Source organism: Trichomycterus rosablanca, chromosome 23 (genome assembly GCF_030014385.1).
Source record: "Trichomycterus rosablanca isolate fTriRos1 chromosome 23, fTriRos1.hap1, whole genome shotgun sequence".
In the NCBI taxonomy this organism is placed as follows: Eukaryota; Metazoa; Chordata; class Actinopteri; order Siluriformes; family Trichomycteridae; genus Trichomycterus; species Trichomycterus rosablanca.
Window position 1 is genome coordinate 4972711 of NC_086010.1, and position 18416 is coordinate 4991126.

At 38.7% G+C, this 18416-nt stretch overlaps 2 protein-coding genes across 4 annotated transcripts in view; one reads left to right on the forward strand and one right to left on the reverse strand.

Moving 5' to 3' along the window:
- The window catches only part of adam22 (ADAM metallopeptidase domain 22), a 47580-nt gene that overhangs the window by 10585 nt on the left and 18579 nt on the right, over window positions 1-18416 (forward strand). For all 3 annotated transcript variants that reach the window (XM_062985594.1, XM_062985595.1, XM_062985596.1), the window contains exons 4-6: window positions 1763-1829; window positions 3722-3804; window positions 5397-5460. In XM_062985594.1, coding sequence (XP_062841664.1) covers window positions 1763-1829; window positions 3722-3804; window positions 5397-5460 — 214 coding nt within the window. The remainder of the gene's footprint in view (window positions 1-1762; window positions 1830-3721; window positions 3805-5396; window positions 5461-18416) is intronic.
- On the reverse strand, window positions 8038-13586 carry cldn12 (claudin 12). Its single transcript, XM_062985598.1, has 3 exons — window positions 13533-13586; window positions 11846-12135; window positions 8038-11300 (listed from the first exon to the last, which is right to left on the reverse strand). The coding sequence occupies exons 2-3, from the start codon at window positions 12120-12122 to the stop codon at window positions 10552-10554; spliced, it is 1026 nt and encodes a 341-aa protein (XP_062841668.1). The 5' UTR covers window positions 12123-12135; window positions 13533-13586; the 3' UTR covers window positions 8038-10551.

Genomic DNA, 18416 nt, shown 5'->3' on the forward strand with positions numbered 1-18416 from the left:
ATTTCACTGCTGGTGTATCTCAGCCAGGTGGTACTTTTGATGACTTTGGAAATTTTCCTGCCATCAGCAGATGTACTTTATCCATTTGTTATTTACATTGTTTTTACATTTGTTATTTTTGAAAAGCATGAGACAGGTTGTATACACAATAGCCTTTTTAATTTCAGGTGTTGTAATGACAACCATGTTGCAGTAGTTTGGGAAAGTACAGGTCCTGTTTCAGAATGACTGTACCCCTCTGTAGAAAGCTAGCTTCACATGGTTTGACACAGCACTGCTTTCGTTTTCAAGTGTTTTACTGTGTGTGGCCAGTGTTCTCCTTTTAAAAGGACTTGAAGGCTTTTGTATGTGTGTGAGAAAGAGAGAGAGGCAGAGTTATTGTGTATATGCTGAGTGTTAAGTGCGGCATTAGCCACTGGTGGCCAGCTATGGTGTGCTAAGTCTGTAAAGCTTGTTAAAGTCCACTTTGTTGGCTGCCCTGAGCAATGAGATTCTCTAAATCCCAAATCAATCATGGAGAACATGAACAGCTGCATCTCTTTTTACTGCTATATTAATCTATCATATACACTTACAGCATGCGCTACATGACATGGTCAGAAGTGTGAGTACATCACAACTGCATGTGAACTCTTCTGAAAAACCAGAAAAACTGCAGCGGTCTCTTAACATTTTGCTTTAAATAAATGTTCCTGGTTTTCAAATGAGCCGAAGGTGATGTTTGCTGAGCACATTCTATTGTCTCTGCAGTATGAATGATCAGAAATTCGATTATTTTACAGAAATTAGATTCTTATTTTCTTTTAAAGAAGCTTTAGCTATTTTTCATGAATGAGAACAGTGAACAGTGTGTGCAGAGCAACTTCATGGAGGTGCTATAATCAGGGTCCATAGGGAGCTTCTGGCTGATGGGCTTCTTCTTTTGGTGTGGATCACCTGCCCTACATTCATAGTGTGTGTATGTCTGTTTCTGTGTGTATGTGAACTCATTCACGCATTTTAGCCAACTGGTACCATTAGTGAGGGTATGGAGGTGCTATAATCAGGGTCCATAGGGAGCTTCTGGCTGATGGGCTTCTTCTTTTGGTGTGGATCACCTGCCCTACATTCATAGTGTGTGTATGTCTGTTTCTGTGTGTATGTGAACTCATTCACGCATTTTAGCCAACTGGTACCATTAGTGAGGGTACATGTAGGTACGTGTAGGTTTGCTTGTAAACCTATTTTAGCAGAAATACACGTGTGTGTGTGTGTGTGTGTGTGTGTGTGTGTGTGTGTGTAAAATTATAGTCTGTCTCAGATTTGTGTGTAAGTGCTCATTATAGAGCTTACTCCAATTGATACTTTACTGTCAATACAAGTGACTGAATCCAGACGAATGTGTCTGAGTTTAGCCGCAGCTGCGGCTGAGTTTATGGTCTGGATAAGATAAGACAGACAACAACGGACAAGACTTCATAGAGAAAAAAAATAAAAATACTGTAGGGGCAGTTGTAGCCTAGTGGTTAAGGTACTGGACTCATAATGGAAAGGTCGCTGGTTCAAGCCCCACCACTGCCAGGTTGCCACTGTTGGGCCCTTAAGCAAGGCCCTTAGCCCTCAATTGCTTAGACAATATACTGTGACAGTACTGTAAGTCGCTTTGGATAAAAGCGTCTGCTAAATTCTGGAAATGTAGATGTACTTCCCTGAAGAGAAGTTAGCTTTGAGTAAAAGTTAAAATTTTATCTAATTCTGTGTGTATGTGTTTTTTTCCCCTCAGCAATCTGTTGTCTTCAAAGTATGTGGAGAGGCATATATCAGAAGATGGGAAATCATTCATCTCCAGGGTAAGTTTTTACATTAGAATGTTGTCACTACTAATAAACATTATCTATGGACATCCTGAAATGCATCCTTTTTTCACTACTTCTTTTGTGTGTGTGTGTGTGTGTGTGTGTGTGTGTGTGTGTGTGTGTAATAAGTCATATTATTACTTGATCATCATGGACGAGCTGGATGTTCTTAAGTCTACACACAGGTTTAAATTCTAAATCTCTTGACCTAGGTTGCATTTGCAATTTTGGTCTTGTATTGGTCTTGTACCTCACCCACCCATGTAAACACAATCCCATCAAAGTAGTGCATAAGATGGTGTAGCAGTGTGTGGAGTACTTTTACCTTTGTCTGTGGTTTACAAAGGACTCTAGAACTGAGAGAAAGGAAAGATGAGCTCTACATGAAGTACATTTATAGGTTGATATTTTTAGCTCCCCTCCATTCCATCTTCTCCTCTTATTTCTCCTCCCTTTCTCCTGGCATTATCCCTCCTTCCCATTTCCTGTTTACACGCTTACTGGAGTTTTTGTGTCCAGCCTAATTTTAATACAGCCGTAACTCTTAATATAACTAATGGCTTTAAGCTATAATTATGTATTTGCATACAGTGGCTAAGCAGTAAGTGCCTGTGTGTTGTGATACGTCATGTGGTCTCGTGGTATCTTTGTGGTTTCAAAGGAGGCACTGATGCATGCTGGGTTATAGTCAAGATAATCTGGCTCTAAGCCAAGTTATTACTCTTGGGAAAAGAAAGGAGGAAGGGGGTAGAAAATGGAAAATAACTACATGATATAAATAGTGAATTAATGCTTGATTTCGCAGTAGCTTTTCTCAAAGTTTGTGTCACGAGTTATTGGTTTTTGGGTTTGGGGTGTTACAATAAAACCTGACTTCAGACAGTGGTGCAGCAGAAAAGTGGAGTTGCGGGTTTGAGTAGTATTATATAAGCAACTATTCCGTAAGCCTTCTGTGGTCGGGAGCTGGGAATCATACTTGCACTAATACTAAGACTTACCTGGAGGGTCCTGCCAGCTTAAAGTAGATGCCAGATGTTATGCTTGGAAACAGACCATCAGGCCTCCTGTTTGACAAGCAAATATTGTCCCTCTTGATTCTGATTGGTTCACACTTTGTAATTAATGTGCTTCCCTGAAACAGAACTTGAAATGCTAAAAATGAATACCTTTTTATGAACCAGGGTGTAGAGAAGTATCCAAGAAGACATGCAGCTGTGAAAGCTGCCAAAGAGACTTCTACAAAGTAGTGAATAAGAAATTTCTGGTTATTATTTTACAGATTATTTTAATGGTTTAAAACTAATTTTAATCTAGTTTAAGTGCACCAGTCTAATGTGAGCAAAAAGAGCTTACTTTTTTGTTTTGCCCTCCTTTCAGTATAAGGAGTTTACAGAAGTGTATTGGCCTCATCTGGTATGTTGATGGTCTCGGCCGGTGATTTGTATGCAGAAACACACTTGCGATGCCAACAAGGCAGTGTGTGTGTGTGTATTGATGAATTGCCTGCCTTTCAGTTTCTTAGCAACATGGCCAGGTTGTTTGTGTTTGTGTGTGAGTGCATATATACGTTATTGTATCAAATTATTATTATTTTTTAATTTAAAACACATTTTATAATTCAGATGCAATGTAATATAATTACTGGTCACTAAATGATCACACTCTAATTGTACACTATATGTCCAAAGGTATGTGGCCAACTGATCATAAGCTCCTAGGACATACTTTTACAAAACCATGGGCATAAATATTGAGTTGGCACCCTCTTCTATGGGTTTTCCACAGCATTGTGAAAGTGTGTGGTGTCTCTATAAAAGTAAGTGCCCATTCTGGATGAGTTTACACATGAGTTAATAATAATGTATTTGTGTCTTTTCTCTGTATAGGGTGGGGAGCACTGTTACTATCATGGAAAGGTGCGAGACATTCCTGAATCGTTTGTGGCGCTGTCCACTTGCCATGGGATGCAGTAAGTTTTTCTCTAAGATACACGTACTAGATGCATCTGCAAGATTCAGGAGATGCTTTACATTCCAGAGAAGGCACGTTTAGTTCCATTGTCCGAGGGTCCTGTCACATTGGTTAACATTTCAAGCAACAATATTACAGATAGCAAATATCCTTACACACAAAATCAGCATGGATCCATATTTTTGCAATGTGTAATTCTACACATTAGTAATTATAGTAATTTTCCTAATAAAATCGTTTTAAACAATTTGAATACAGAAAATCTTTTTAAAGTTGTCACATGAAATTCATGCTTAAATTTTGAAATTAAATGTGCTCCCAAATTTGTGGCAGTCGTTTGAGAAAGGCCCTTTCCTGTACCAGCATGATTGTGCCTCTGTGCTTAAAAGTGAGGTACGTAGAGACATGGCTTTACAGGTTTAGTGTGAAGGAACTCAGATGAAAAAAGCCTTCAACCAGCTAGGATGAAATGAAATGTTGGGCAGCTTTTAATGTATATAGCAATAGACCTCTTATACTCACCCATATCTATATTAAACATTTCAAAATATGCCTAATGCCTAATTTTGGGGGGTGATTTCATTGTGTGTTAATACATTTCAATTGTCTTGCTAATCTTTAAATATTTTTCAAGTATTTTAGAGATTTTTCAAGTATTTTCTATAACAAATATGCAAGTGCTTGCTTTATTTCTTTTGTGATTAAAAAGCATTAGCAATTATGCAATTTTAGGGGGGGTGTAAAAATTTTATAAGCAGTTTATGTGATTAAATAACATTATAGAACTTATTAACAATCTAACTTGCTTGTAAATTTTGTAAAACAGGTTAATTTTGGACAATAAAGTACAGCTGCAAAATAATTTACATATATAATCTATGTCTAAATAATCTATGTTATGTGTGGATGTCCATTACCAGTGTATGTAAAATTGTGACTTTACCTGTAAGTAGAAAGTGTCTACAATAACATGATTTACTGCTTCAGCATTGTCCTCCACACCAGGGTCACCCCTCATGCATTCAGGAAACCAATGAACCAATCTCAGCCTTGGACAGGAGTGCTAGATAAATGTGGATGTGCATTCACTGTGACCCAAAGGTTATTCTTTTGAGTTGGCACAAGAAAAATTCCTGGTATTTAGCTAAATCTCAATGTCTTCAGACCATTGGCTTTCGGACATTATGTCCCAAGAAACTGTGTGTGTGTGTGTGTTTGATATAATATGCAGGACAAGTTCACCTTGCTCTGTGCTGCTAAATCTGTCGTGAGAAAATGATTCAACTAATCGACTCCAGACATTGTGTGTGTGTGTGTGTGTGTGTCTGCATAGCTATATTAGATGTCTGGATGCTATATTAGATGATAAAGATAAAGAGAGAGTATGGCAAACAGTATTGAATGCAGTGCTAAGTAAAAAATAGATTGTTTCAGGCCTCAGAAGTGTTCCGCTAAGCACTTTCATCTGGATTTTGCAGTGGTAGATAAACTAAGCAATTCTGACCTAAACAGTTGTGCTGAGGAGTAGAATTACAAAAAGCACCTCTGTGCTCTAAGCTTACTGATCTCTCTTTTCTTTTCTTTGTACAGTGGGATGTTTTTTGATGGGAATCACACATACCTGATTGAACCAGATGAAGAGGACAAGGACAAAGTAAGAAAAGCTTTTTTACTTCACACACCCTGTCACTAAACTGCTGCTTTTATGATTAACAAAAAAAAAAAACCCAAAATCAGGACATTAGGATAATTTATTTTTCCTTTGACCAGGTTGTATAAATCTGAGCCCTCAAATCTGAGCCCTCATATAAAATGTGAGTACTTTGCAGCTTAGCATTAGGGTTGCCAGGTGTCTAGTTTTTAAGTGGGAAGTCAGTTTTTAATTTTGTAGCTAAAAACATCTAGGGGAGTCTACCATGCTGTGTGTGAAAGCAATTCCCAGTAAGCATTCCAGGTTAGAATTTCAGTAGTGGTGAGCTAGTGTAATAGACCACTATGCCATCGGTGCACCTAGTATCAAGTAATAATGAGGTGAAAAGAAATGTTTGTGCTGTGGCCACTTAGTATGTTGATTCCTTAGCTTAGGTTAAGCTCGTGTCCCAAATCACAAACTAGGTAATAAATAATACAATGATGTACTTTATAAACAGTGGTGACTCTGTTGGTATGCATCCTGGTCTTTAATCTAGGGCAGTTGTAGCCTAGTGGTTAAGGTACTGGGCTAGTAATTGAAAGGTCACTTGTTCTAGGCCCACCACTGCCAGGTTGCCACTGTTGGGCCCTTGAGCAAGGTCCTTAACCCTAAATTGCTCAGACAATATACTGTCACAGTTCTGTAAATTGCTTTAGATAAAAGCGTCTGCTAAATGCCAAAAATGTTGATATGGTTCATGGTTTTTGATTGTTCTTTGGTACTATGGGTGGTAGTCTTGAGTTGGTCCTAGTTTGTATGGGCCTTTTTTTCGGATTAATCTCGACTACATTAGTAATCTGAATTGTACATGGAACTATCACACTAAACAATATTTTAATGCTTGTAGTGAATGTATTATTCTTTGATATTAACATGGTTTGTTATTAGAGTACAGGTAAATAGACTTTAATTATAGAACGACTGCAGGACACTATTGGCTTCAGACCTTTTTGGCTGCCCCACACTGAGATACAGTATGGGGGCCAGCAAAGGACACACTTCTACTGCAGCATTGCAGATGACAGATGCTTTCGCCATATGGCTAACTAGGTTTAAATTTGTCTCTACTGATTATTATCATGTCTGATGAATCAGATCTCAGATCACCTCATCACTATGCTGTTCAATATTCCCACCATGTAAGCATGTACAGGCTGATAGGGTCAGCGCCAATGGCTCTAAGGTAAATTACCAGGAAAATAGCAGAGAAAGCTGACTCAGTATTACTGATAGCAACACTAGTGGAAGACAAAAAAGGTTTTAAGGTAATAGAACTAGACAGTAGAAGGCTTCTGGTGTGAGGATATAATGTGTATCATATGTGGAGGTCTTTTTAATACTTGCACATGCTGTAGTCATTTATTCTATACATTCACCCTTACATCTGAGGTCAACTGCAATGGCAGGACTGAATAATTTAATATTAATGAAACCTTATCATTAATAATGAATGAAAACTTTCTTTAGTTATATTGTCTTTATAATAAATATACATATTATTAATGATATTTTTACACAGTGGGGGCCAAAAGTCATATAATATGCATGATAATTTCAGTGAGAAATTGAATCTGACATTGGTTTCAGATTTTTTTTTTTAAATATCTAGAATGTCACCTATGGTTATAATGACAGCATGATCATGACAAAATCTGATCATCCATGTTATCCCAGCATGATTTTACTGTATTTAAAAAGAATCTCCTGATGCTACTGAATCCTTGGTGTTTTCTTTCTTGAAGTGCCCCATAAACGTTCAGTAGTGTTTAGGTCAGGTGACTGTGGAGGAAAGTTCTTGAGATTTGTAATAAAAATATTGTGTTAAATTTGAGAAAATGTAAATTGGAGGAATTTCACTAGTGCTCTCACACTTTTGGCCACCACTATATTTTATCCTGTATGTTTTTTGCTCTTAAGTCTACTTTAAACAGACCTATTAACGTGCATACTACTTAATAGTTTACTTTTTTGGATTCACATCTTTTCTCAGTAGAAAGCAAGAAGATTTGTATGATTAAAGATAATTTAGGTTTAATAAATTTACTAAAAAACCAAGTAGAATAACCAGACACCACAACAATACAGCAACAACGTTTTTCAGCTTCATTATTTGCTATCCTTCTTTAAACCTGCCATATTTGACCTTTTCCCCCCTTTCCCCCTCACTTACTGGTATGATAGATCAGAATAGAGGGGCATTATGGGTATGCAAGCCCTCCTCAAACCTGCATTTTTATTCATGATTTGGTTCCTCCTTACAGAACAAGCCATGATACACACCCTTAATCACAAACCCCCTCTTTCATATATCCACCATAAGCTACCCCCATCATACTCGCTCATTCCCTCCCCCCTCATTTCTCTTTCTCTTACACACTACTATATTTCTACACCCCATCATCTGAGAGACCATCTGCTACACACCCCTAATCCTTACAGAATCCTCCCTCACGCGAGTTGAAAAAGGGGGAAGGGGCTAGAAACCCCAAATAAACACCGAACCTTTTTCTTTTCATTTTCAGACAGTGTTTGTGCTTTATTTAGTCATAAGTAAATGTTATCTATAGCTTTGGCTTAATGAGTAAATGGTAAAAAAAAAAACATGCTGACTCAGAAAAAGACTCAATTTATCTAATAAAATCTAAGACGATTAACTCTGCAAATACAAAAACATTCACTTTTATTACACCACATTTCTTTTCTTAAACATTTACATTAAACGCTGAACTATTATAAATGAAACTAGCTTATGTAAATGAGCAGAGACGTCATCAGCTGTAGTCAGTCATGTTTACTATAAAGAGGCCATACAACAAAGATACATGACATAGAACTTCCTGCTCATTATAGAACTTACTCATCTTAGTTGCTGTATGTTTACTTTTGCATATTTTCAGAAAGTCAAAAACTGCTTTAATCATGTAATCCTTTAATGTTTGCATTTAAAGTTTGACAAATCCCCTCTATGCCTGCACAGATATTCAATAACATTTTATTTTTTTCCATCAATTTCAAGACACAAAGTGAACAGTATAAAAATATTTAGTAATTTAAAAGTGTTAACATTTTCATTTTGTAAAAACATCAAGAGAAGGCACCATGTAACATTTTTAACAGACCTTTCAGCGTCTCTACCTCTTCTTCAAGAACAACAAAATTAAACATTTCACAAAAAACATTAAGCAGTATAAACAAGCAGAAACAACTGACTGCTTAGAGGGTTCAGACTTTAAATACTTCTATATTCACAAACAGAGTAAAAAGTAACAAAGTAATTAAACAGTCAGATAAAAATTGGCAGGACACACTGTTAATAAAATGTGTTTTATGTTTTGACTACTTTTTAGAATTTGACTAAAGCATTAAAAGAAATTAGTAAGCAATGCATTTGTACACCTGATAAACCAGGGAAACTGATCCACTCACAGCGCACAACAATTAAAACAAAAACCAAACGGCTGCATGTGTTGCTTTTAGATAACTTCCATAGTAAAAAAGTAAAAAAGGGGAAATACAAGTTTTAAAAACCCTGACAGTTTTATTATCATTTAAAAAAGTAAAACTATTATCATGTGCGGTTTGTGTAGTGTCTAATTTTAATATGTATAGTGTTAATGCTATGTTATTATGAGATAATAAACCTTAGATGAGTTCTATCTATTAGCATTAATATACCACCCTCCTGTGAGTGAGAACAATACTCCATCCACATAGAACAAACAATTACTGTTTTTGTTGAATTTAACATAAAAAAATCGCCATTTATGGTTAGTGTTATAGCACATTTAATATTTTCTTTACATGTTACATTTATCAAATAAATAGAATTGGTGCCCTAGAAAATGCCGTTAATGTTTAAGTTTGTTCCCAGTAGATATTTTAACATTTGAGCATGAGACCATTTACTGTGCAAATACAAGAGTTTTTTGTAAACCACAAAAAATGAAAACAAGCTTTGTCTCTCCTCTGCTCATCAGAGAAGTCCCAAAAATACAGCCATCCAATTCTGTCACTTTACTGTAACTAAATATAACCTAAAGTTAATGTTCTATTTAATTGGAGACACAACTGCTAGCTGACTATTGCCATACAAATTATCACATTGACTTCATTTCCTATTCTTATGCTACAGTAAAAGCCATTTTAAAGGTAAAAATCTGTGTAGAAAATGCATCACTCAGTCTGAGCTTTGTGCTACTGTCATATGCTAGGGGGCAACTTAACATTAATGCCAGTGGTTTAAGCTTATGGTCTGGACACCGTTTTGGAATGATGGCTTGTACTTTTTTTATTTACAGTCGTGATGTTGGGTTTAACCACTGCCTAGCAAAGGAATGTGAATTAAATGTACAATATACTGTATCTCAAACCCAACATGCTGTACTAAAATGCCTAATTATAAAAGCACCATTGCTGGTGTATTATTTTTATATTCCATTCAGAGGGGTAGGATAAATATTTGGATAAATCCACAGTTGTCAATATGTCTTGTGACTTTCACATACAGGTGTATCAGTAAGTCAAGCAGGTTACGCATGTTAAGCATGTTGTCTAAGTTTTCAGTGTAATATCTATATCTAGCTGCCTAAAAAGCTGTACCACAACCACAGAGAAAACTATTCTGCTTTCCATTTAACTTAAAAAAACAACAAAAAAACAACCAAGGTGTACAGTGTTAGGTCAGTAGTTACTGTACTAGTAGGTACTGGACTAGTAATGAGAAGGTCCCTGGTTTAAACCCCACCATCAACAAGTCATCATGGTTGGGCTTCAGATAAAAAGCATCTGTTTTATTTATGTAAATGTACTTCTGTCTTTCTTCCTGTGTTTTCAGGTAGGTTTTAGACCCATAATAAGTGCATGATCTAACAACTGGAATAATCTTGGTCAGCATGAATGTTTGCATCCCTTATTTTTATATTGATTTTGTCATGATCGTTGAGACAATGCGAGACTGAGCAATGTGACAGCCTGGATAAACAAAGACATTAACAAGAGCTAATATAAGTGATGAAATCAAGCACACAATGAATTGATATTGGTGTCACTCTGCTATAAGGGAATGTCAATTTCAACTCCAGATTGGCGCGACCGTGTGGAGTAGCGATGTCCAGCGTACCTCTGAGATGGTGCAATGCTTACAGAGGGGGCGTAACTCTGCGAGGGGGCATAACTTTGAGAGGGTGCATAGCCCTGAGATGGAGCGTAACCGTAAGCCTGTGAAAATCCTGCTTCAGACCCATAGCCATTAGGCACGGACATACCGGCCATATAGACTTGAGGTGGTACAGGCTGGCCTGTCATGTGAGGTGGATAGCCTTGTACGGGTACGAAAGCCGGTGCATCTAGAACAGCAGGGGGAAAGCTCTGAGGCACGTAGGTCACAGGCGATAGCAGGCCATTGGTCATCAACGGCTGAGCAGAAACACTGTCGGGCACCTCAGTCAGAGGCAGCCAGAAAGGCGAGGGCAGCTTTTTGCACATACAGTACCACATGAACATCAGCAGGGCTGCCAGCATAAGACCACCGGCACTCCCAATAGCCACATAGGCAGCAAACTCTGTGGCAAAGATGTTAGCATAACGCGAGTTAAGCTCCTGTGTGTGAAAGAGGAACCAGATGGATGGTGGCATGGCGATGACCCCACCAAGCAGGAGGAACATCCCAGCCACTAGTTGGCAGCCTGAACTGTTTACAAGGCAGCGGCTGGACTTTATATCATCTGGAGTTTTGGAGCAGCATGCTGTCTTGCACATGCCACTGAGACTGATCAAGAGAGCCAGGCCAGCGAAAAAGAGACCTGCAGAAAAAAGAAACACAGACTATATTACAGTTCTGAACTATTTATCACGGTTCAGGAATATGACACACAAAAAACATTACAGTGCACGTCAAAATCTGATTCTAATCAAATTGCTAGGCATGCAACTTAGTCTGACCAGGCAAATTAAATTTCATGTGGCTTTTACTTTATTCAGTGTGTGATGCAATGACGACAACAGCAGCAACAACTCTACAACTCTATTTAGCTGTCTTCTTGGCTACTTTTTGGATCAAATGTGTTTGTAACAATGACTAGACACTGTCCATCGGGAAATGTTTACGTTGCTAGCAAAAAGTAACTGTTTTTCTCCTTCTCCACATCACTCAGCATGGGCACGCCTGTGACTACAGGAGCAAATAATGTTGAAATAACTGGTCTCAAGACTGTGCCAATTAATACAAACACAACTGAGTTTTTGATTCATTGATATCTATTTTCAATATTTAAGTCTACTTTAGAGACTTGCTTGTATGAACCCTGGATTTAACAGACACTGTCGTCTGAGTAATATAATCACCAACCTGTTGGTAAGCAGAACTGCAGTAGCCTGACATCCAGTTGGTCAACTTTAGAATACCACTCAGCGTCAAAGTAGTAACAGCCAGTGGAGCCATCTCGCCGGACACATTTGGTCCACAGTCCATCGTACACGGTGACGTTCTTGGCATTAAGGTTGAAAGTCAGTAGCCGTGTTGTCCTCCACTGAGGAATGACTGTAGCAATAACCAGACCGACCACAGAGAGAAAAGCGATGACGAAGGCAAATGCGGTTGTGGCGTGAATGTCCCGGCAAGACATAGTGGCATCAGACCTGAGAATAGATTTTAAAAGATACAATTAATAGTAAATCATGTGAAATTGCACAACTATTAAAACAGCTGAAACAGAGCAGACACCAAAGACCAAACAGTCGTCACTGGGCCACCCACGAAGTGAGAAGCTCCATATTTAAAACCCAACTGCAATAGATAGACTAAAACAGTGCTACAGAAAGTAAAAGAGCACAACAACCAGAGCGGGGCAAACTGAAAACCACTGTTATTATTTACATAATGTAAAAAACAATCTGCCAGGAGCGGTTAAAAATTATATTTTACTATATAATTAACCAGTGCACCTTTAAACATGGTGCAGTTACATAAATAATGTGTTTATAATTATGATTGTGGGTCATGTTTTTAACAAAGTTAGTATAGTCACATACATTATGTTGTATCACTCACCTATAAGTGCTTTTACAGCAGTAAAGTCATTTAAATTTCTCCTGTACACAACATTTAATTAAAGTGTGTCTGTTGTTTAGTGTCTGAAAGAGCAAATAACCACAAACAATGCATCTCTGTCAGAGCTTGTGCTATCAGTGTCTGCCAAAAGCAGCACAATGTATGATGCAATGATATTAGTGACTCAATCTGAACAAAAACACAACTACATAAAAGTTAAAAAAAAACATAGGCTTTGATTTACTATTGTCTTTCCTGCTGACTTTACACTGCTGTTATTTGTTTCCTATATTTTATTAGAAGAAGGTTTAGGGTTTAGGTGGCACAGCGGTCTATCCCACCACCTAGAAATCTGGGTTCGAATCTATCAGCTGGTCAGGACATAATTGACATATGTTAGATCAAGGCACTGATATTAGGACAAAAAGAACTGGCTCACAGTCAACATGCCAGTTCATCCCAAAGGTGCACAGTGGGGTTTAGGGTGGGTTTGTATGGTTCTGAATGGGTGTGGGGGCGAAAAGCATTAACCAAGTTATTAAAAGGGGGTCCACATACTTTTGGATATGAGCTACAATAACGTATTATTTTTTAAATATAAAAATAAAACAATCATTTAAGAATTTACTACATATATTATACTGGATATTAAATCAGTTCTATGTCCTCACATAATGGTTATGTGCGGAACACTGTTACGTTACGCTTGATTTATATTTGGTTGCACACATTAACTAGTGTTTTAGTTCGTTTTAAAGCTTGGTAGTGTTTTACCTGTTTTGTAAGTAAACATAATATATATTCAAATGGAAAATCATTACTGTGCGGATATTTATTGTATTTTTTCTCGTTAATGAAAACCCTTGAAAGCTAACAGTTAGCCTACGTAGCAACCTGTTATCAACTACTAACCTGTTGCTCATCGATTTCTTTCAGCTCTGCTAGCGTTTGTGAACGAGAATAAATGAATTAAATAGTATCATACCCGTGTAGAAGAAGTTTAAAAGTCCTATTAGAGTAAAATATTTGCCATTTCCAGCAGTTTGTTAAATCTTCTCCGTTTCTTTCGCACTGCGCTGTTTCCTTCCTGACGCGCGTGCACGAGCAGGGCACAAACTTGTCTGACGTCATGTGCGCGTTCACGCCGATGTAAGAATGAAAACAGTGAGGGGAAACAAATACAGTATTTGTTGTGTTATTGTTTATCATCCAAATACATTCAGCCATTTCAAATGTAGACACAAAATGTATTTTGACTTTGTACTTTGAATGGTGCAGAATATAAAAGCTGTTTAATACAGTGCATGATCAAGGCACACACACTATGTTCCTGATGGACGGATGATTAGATAGATAGATAGATGGATGGATGGATGGATGGATGGATGGATGGATGGATGGATGGATAGATAGATAGATAGATAGAAATTTCTTTGTTACAGCAGCTCACATCAGACAACAACAACTTCTTACATACAGTGTATCACAAAAGTGAGTACACCCCTCACATTTCTGCAAATATTTCATTATATCTTTTCATGGGACAACACTATAGACATGAAACTTGGATATAACTTAGAGTAGTCAGTGTACAGCTTGTATAGCTGTGTAGATTTACTGTCTTCTGAAAATAACTAAACACACAGCCATTAATGTCTAAATAGCTGGCAACATAAGTGAGTACACCCCACAGTGAACATGTCCAAATTGTGCCCAAATGTGTCATTGTCCCTCCCTGGTGTCATGTGTCAAGGTCCCAGGTGTAAATGGGGAGCAGGGCTGTTAAATTTGGTGTTTTGGGTACAATTCTCTCATACTGGCCACTGGATATTCAACATGGCACCTCATGGCAAATAACTCTCTGAGGATGTGAGAAATAGAATTGTTGCTCTCCACAAAGATGGCCTGGGCTATAAGAAGATTGCTAACACCCTGAAACTGAGCTACAGCATGGTGGCCATACAAGGTCATACAGCGGTTTTCCAGGACAGGTTCCACTCGGAACAGGCTTCGCCAGGGTCGACCAAAGAAGTTGAGTCCACGTGTTCGGCGTCATATCCAGAGGTTGGCTTTAAAAAATAGACACATGAGTGCTGCCAGCATTGCTGCAGAGGTTGAAGACGTGGGAGGTCAGCCTGTCAGTGCTCAGACCATACACCGCACACTGCATCAACTCGGTCTGCATGGTCGTCATCCCAGAAGGAAGCTGACGCACAAGAAAGCCAGCAAACAGTTTGCTGAAGACAAGCAGTCCAAGAACATGGATTACTGGAATGCCCTGTGGTCTCACAAGACCAAGATAAACTTGTTTGGCTCAGATGGTGTCCAGCATGTGTGGCGGCGCCCTGGTAAGAAGTACCAAGACAACTGTATCTTGCCTACAGTCAAGCATGGTGGTGGTAGCATCATGGTCTTGGGCTGCATGAGTGTTGCTGGCACTGGGGAGCTGCAGTTCATTGAGGGAAACATGAATTCCAACATGTACTGTGACATTCTGAAACAGAGCATGATCCCCTCCCTTCGAAAACTGGGCCTCATGGCAGTTTTCCAACAGGATAACGACCCCAAACACAACCTCCAAGATGACAACTGCCTAGCTGAGGAAGCTGAAGGTAAAGGTGATGGACTAAACCCAATTGAGCACCTGTGGCGCATCCTCAAGTGGAAGGTGGAGGAGTTCAAGGTGTCTAACATCCACCAGCTCCGTGATGTCATCATGGAGGAGTGGAAGAGGATTCCAGTAGCAACCTGTGCAGCTCTGGTGAATTCCATGCCCAGGAGGTTAAGGCAGTGCTGGATAATAATGGTGGTCACACAAAATATTGACACTTTGGGCACAATTTGGACATGTTGACTGTGGGATGTACTCACTTATGTTGCCAGCTATTTAGACATTAATGGCTGTGTGTTGAGTTATTTTCAGAAGACAGTAAATCTACACTGCTATACAAGTTGTACACTGACTACTCTAAGTTATATCCAAGTTTCATGTCTATAGTGTTGTCCCATGAAAAGATATAATGAAATATTTGCAGAAATGTGAGGGGTGTACTCACTTTTGTGATACACTGTACATACAACATATACAGTGTATCACAAAAGTGAGTACACCCCTCACATTTCTGCAAATATTTCATTATATCTTTTCATGGGACAACACTATAGACATGAAACTTGGATATAATTTAGAGTAGTCAGTGTACAGCTTGTATAGCAGTGTAGATTTACTGTCTTCTGAAAATAACTCAACACACAGCCATTAATGTCTAAATGGCTGGCAACATAAGTGAGTACACCCCACAGTGAACATGTCCAAATTGTGCCCAAATGTGTCGTTGTCCCTCCCTGGTGTCATGTGTCAAGGTCCCAGGTGTAAATGGGGAGCAGGGCTGTTAAATTTGGTGTTTTGGGTACAATTCTCTCATACTGGCCACTGGATATTCAACATGGCACCTCATGGCAAAGAACTCTCTGAGGATGTGAGAAATAGAATTGTTGCTCTCCACAAAGATGGCCTGGGCTATAAGAAGATTGCTAACACCTTGAAACTGAGCTACAGCATGGTGGCCATGGTCATACAGCGGTTTTCCAGGACAGGTTCCACTCGGAACAGGCTTCGCCAGGGTCGACCAAAGAAGTTGAGTCCACGTGTTCGGCGTCATATCCAGAGGTTGGCTTTAAAAAATAGACACATGAGTGCTGCCAGCATTGCTGCAGAGGTTGAAGACGTGGGAGGTCAGCCTGTCAGTGCTCAGACCATACGCCGCACACTGCATCAACTCGGTCTGCATGGTCGTCATCCCAGAAGGAAGCTGACGCACAAGAAAGCCCGCAAACAGTTTGCTGAAGACAAGCAGTCCAAGAACATGGATTACTGGAAATCCCTGTGGTCTGACGAGACCAAGATAAACTTGTTTGGCTCAGATGGTGTCCAGCATGTGTGGCGGCGCCCTGGTGAGAAGTACCAAGACAACTGTATCTTGCCTACAGTCAAGCATGGTGGTGGTAGCATCATGGTCTTGGGCTGCATGAGTGTTGCTGGCACTGGGGAGCTGCAGTTCATTGAGGGAAACATGAATTCCAACATGTACTGAAAACAGAGCATGATCCCCTCCCTTCGAAAACTCATGGCAGTTTTCCAACAGGATAACGACCCCAAACACAACCTCCAAGATGACAACTGCCTTGCTGAGGAAGCTGAAGGTAAGGGTGATGGACTAAACCCAATTGAGCACCTGTGGCGCATCCTCAAGTGGAAGGTGGAGGAGTTCAAGGTGTCTAACATCCACCAGCTCCGTGATGTCATCATGGAGGAGTGGAAGAGGATTCCAGTAGCAACCTGTGCAGCTCTGGTGAATTCCATGCCCAGGAGGGTTAAGGCAGTGCTGGATAATAATGGTGGTCACACAAAATATTGACACTTTGGGCACAATTTGGACATGTTCACTGTGGGGTGTACTCACTTATGTTGCCAGCCATTTAGACATTAATGGCTGTGTGTTGAGTTATTTTCAGAAGACAGTAAATCTAAACTGCTATACAAGCTGTACACTGACAACTCTAAGTTATATCCAAGTTTTATTTCTATAGTGTTGTCCCATGAAAAGATATAATAAAATATTTGCAGAAATGTGAGGGGTGTACTCACTTTTGTGATGCACTGTAACATCACTAACAGTATAAAAACAAGCAATAAAAATAAAAATTTACGGTATGATTCTATATACATGTAAACCCTTTTTATGGTGCATGCATAGCATACAAAATGTAGGTAATTATTAGGTATGTAAACATTGGTCTTATGGTGCATGCATAGCATACAAAAAGTAGGTATTTATTATAAATTATTATGAATTATTTTAAATTATTATGAGTTGTTGAACAGTCTGATTGCAGATGTGAGGATGTGTACATAATATGTACATATTATGTACTAGTATGTACACAGTTTGTAACTAACACAGTATGTTCCGATACACATGTTAATTTCTTCCCAATTCAGCTACATAACATGGTGCTTCCACTTTATTGTGTGTATAATGTCTTTAAGATTACATGTGCAATCCTTTTTCTTTTCCAAACATGGCAGGCTGAATTATCACCAAATATTTCTGTTGTTTTCTTGATGTTACGAATACATTGTTTCAAAAGTGTTCATGTTTTTTTTACAAATGCTTGCGTGCAAACATTAGGCATGAATCTCATGAGTTTTGTGCAGGATTTATTAACAAAGGTTCATGTGTTCATCTGTTAGTCTGTCATTCATCTGCCTGTCCATCAATCTGTTCAGCTATCTCATTATCCATTCATACATACATCCTTATATTTATCCAGTTATTGATCTTTTTATCTGTTGTTTTCTCTGTTATCCATTCATTTATCTGTCTGTCCACCCATACATCTGTTTGTCTCCCCAGCCATCTATCTGTTCATCAAAACATCTGTCCCTTAATAGACATTGGACTTATTTTGACCAAGAGAAATGAAGGTTGTGATACCACTGCAAAAGCTAGTTAGAAATAGCCAGAACTAACATCTGTCTATCCACCTGTCCAACAACCAGTCTGGTTGTTTGCCTGTCCATTCATCCATTCACCAATCCATCTGTCCATTTATCCATCAAATTGTTATTGATCTGTCTGTTCTTCCATCCATCTGTGCACCTTTATATCCATTCATACTTTATCTGTCTATCATCTGTCTGTTTGTGAAAGTTACTAATATGATTTAGTCTGCAACATCAGAGAAACACATTTAGAGAAAAGGAATTTGTAAGTGGTTTGGGTGGATCTCTGTATCTGTCACTCTGTCTCTTTCTAAAGAAAGTAATGTTCGCCTCGAACATTGATGAATCTTAGCATGGTTGCTC

What these genes read in the sequence shown, in the direction of transcription:
- cldn12 (XM_062985598.1), bottom strand. Translation starts at nt 12,122, where the DNA reads ATGTCTTGCCGGGACATTCACGCCACAACCGCATTTGCCTTCGTCATC. An exon ending in GCAGTTCTGCTTACCAACAG is followed by an intron (nt 11,301 to 11,845) that starts GTTGGTGATTAT and finishes TTTTTTCTGCAG; the next exon opens with GTCTCTTTTTCGCTGGCCTG.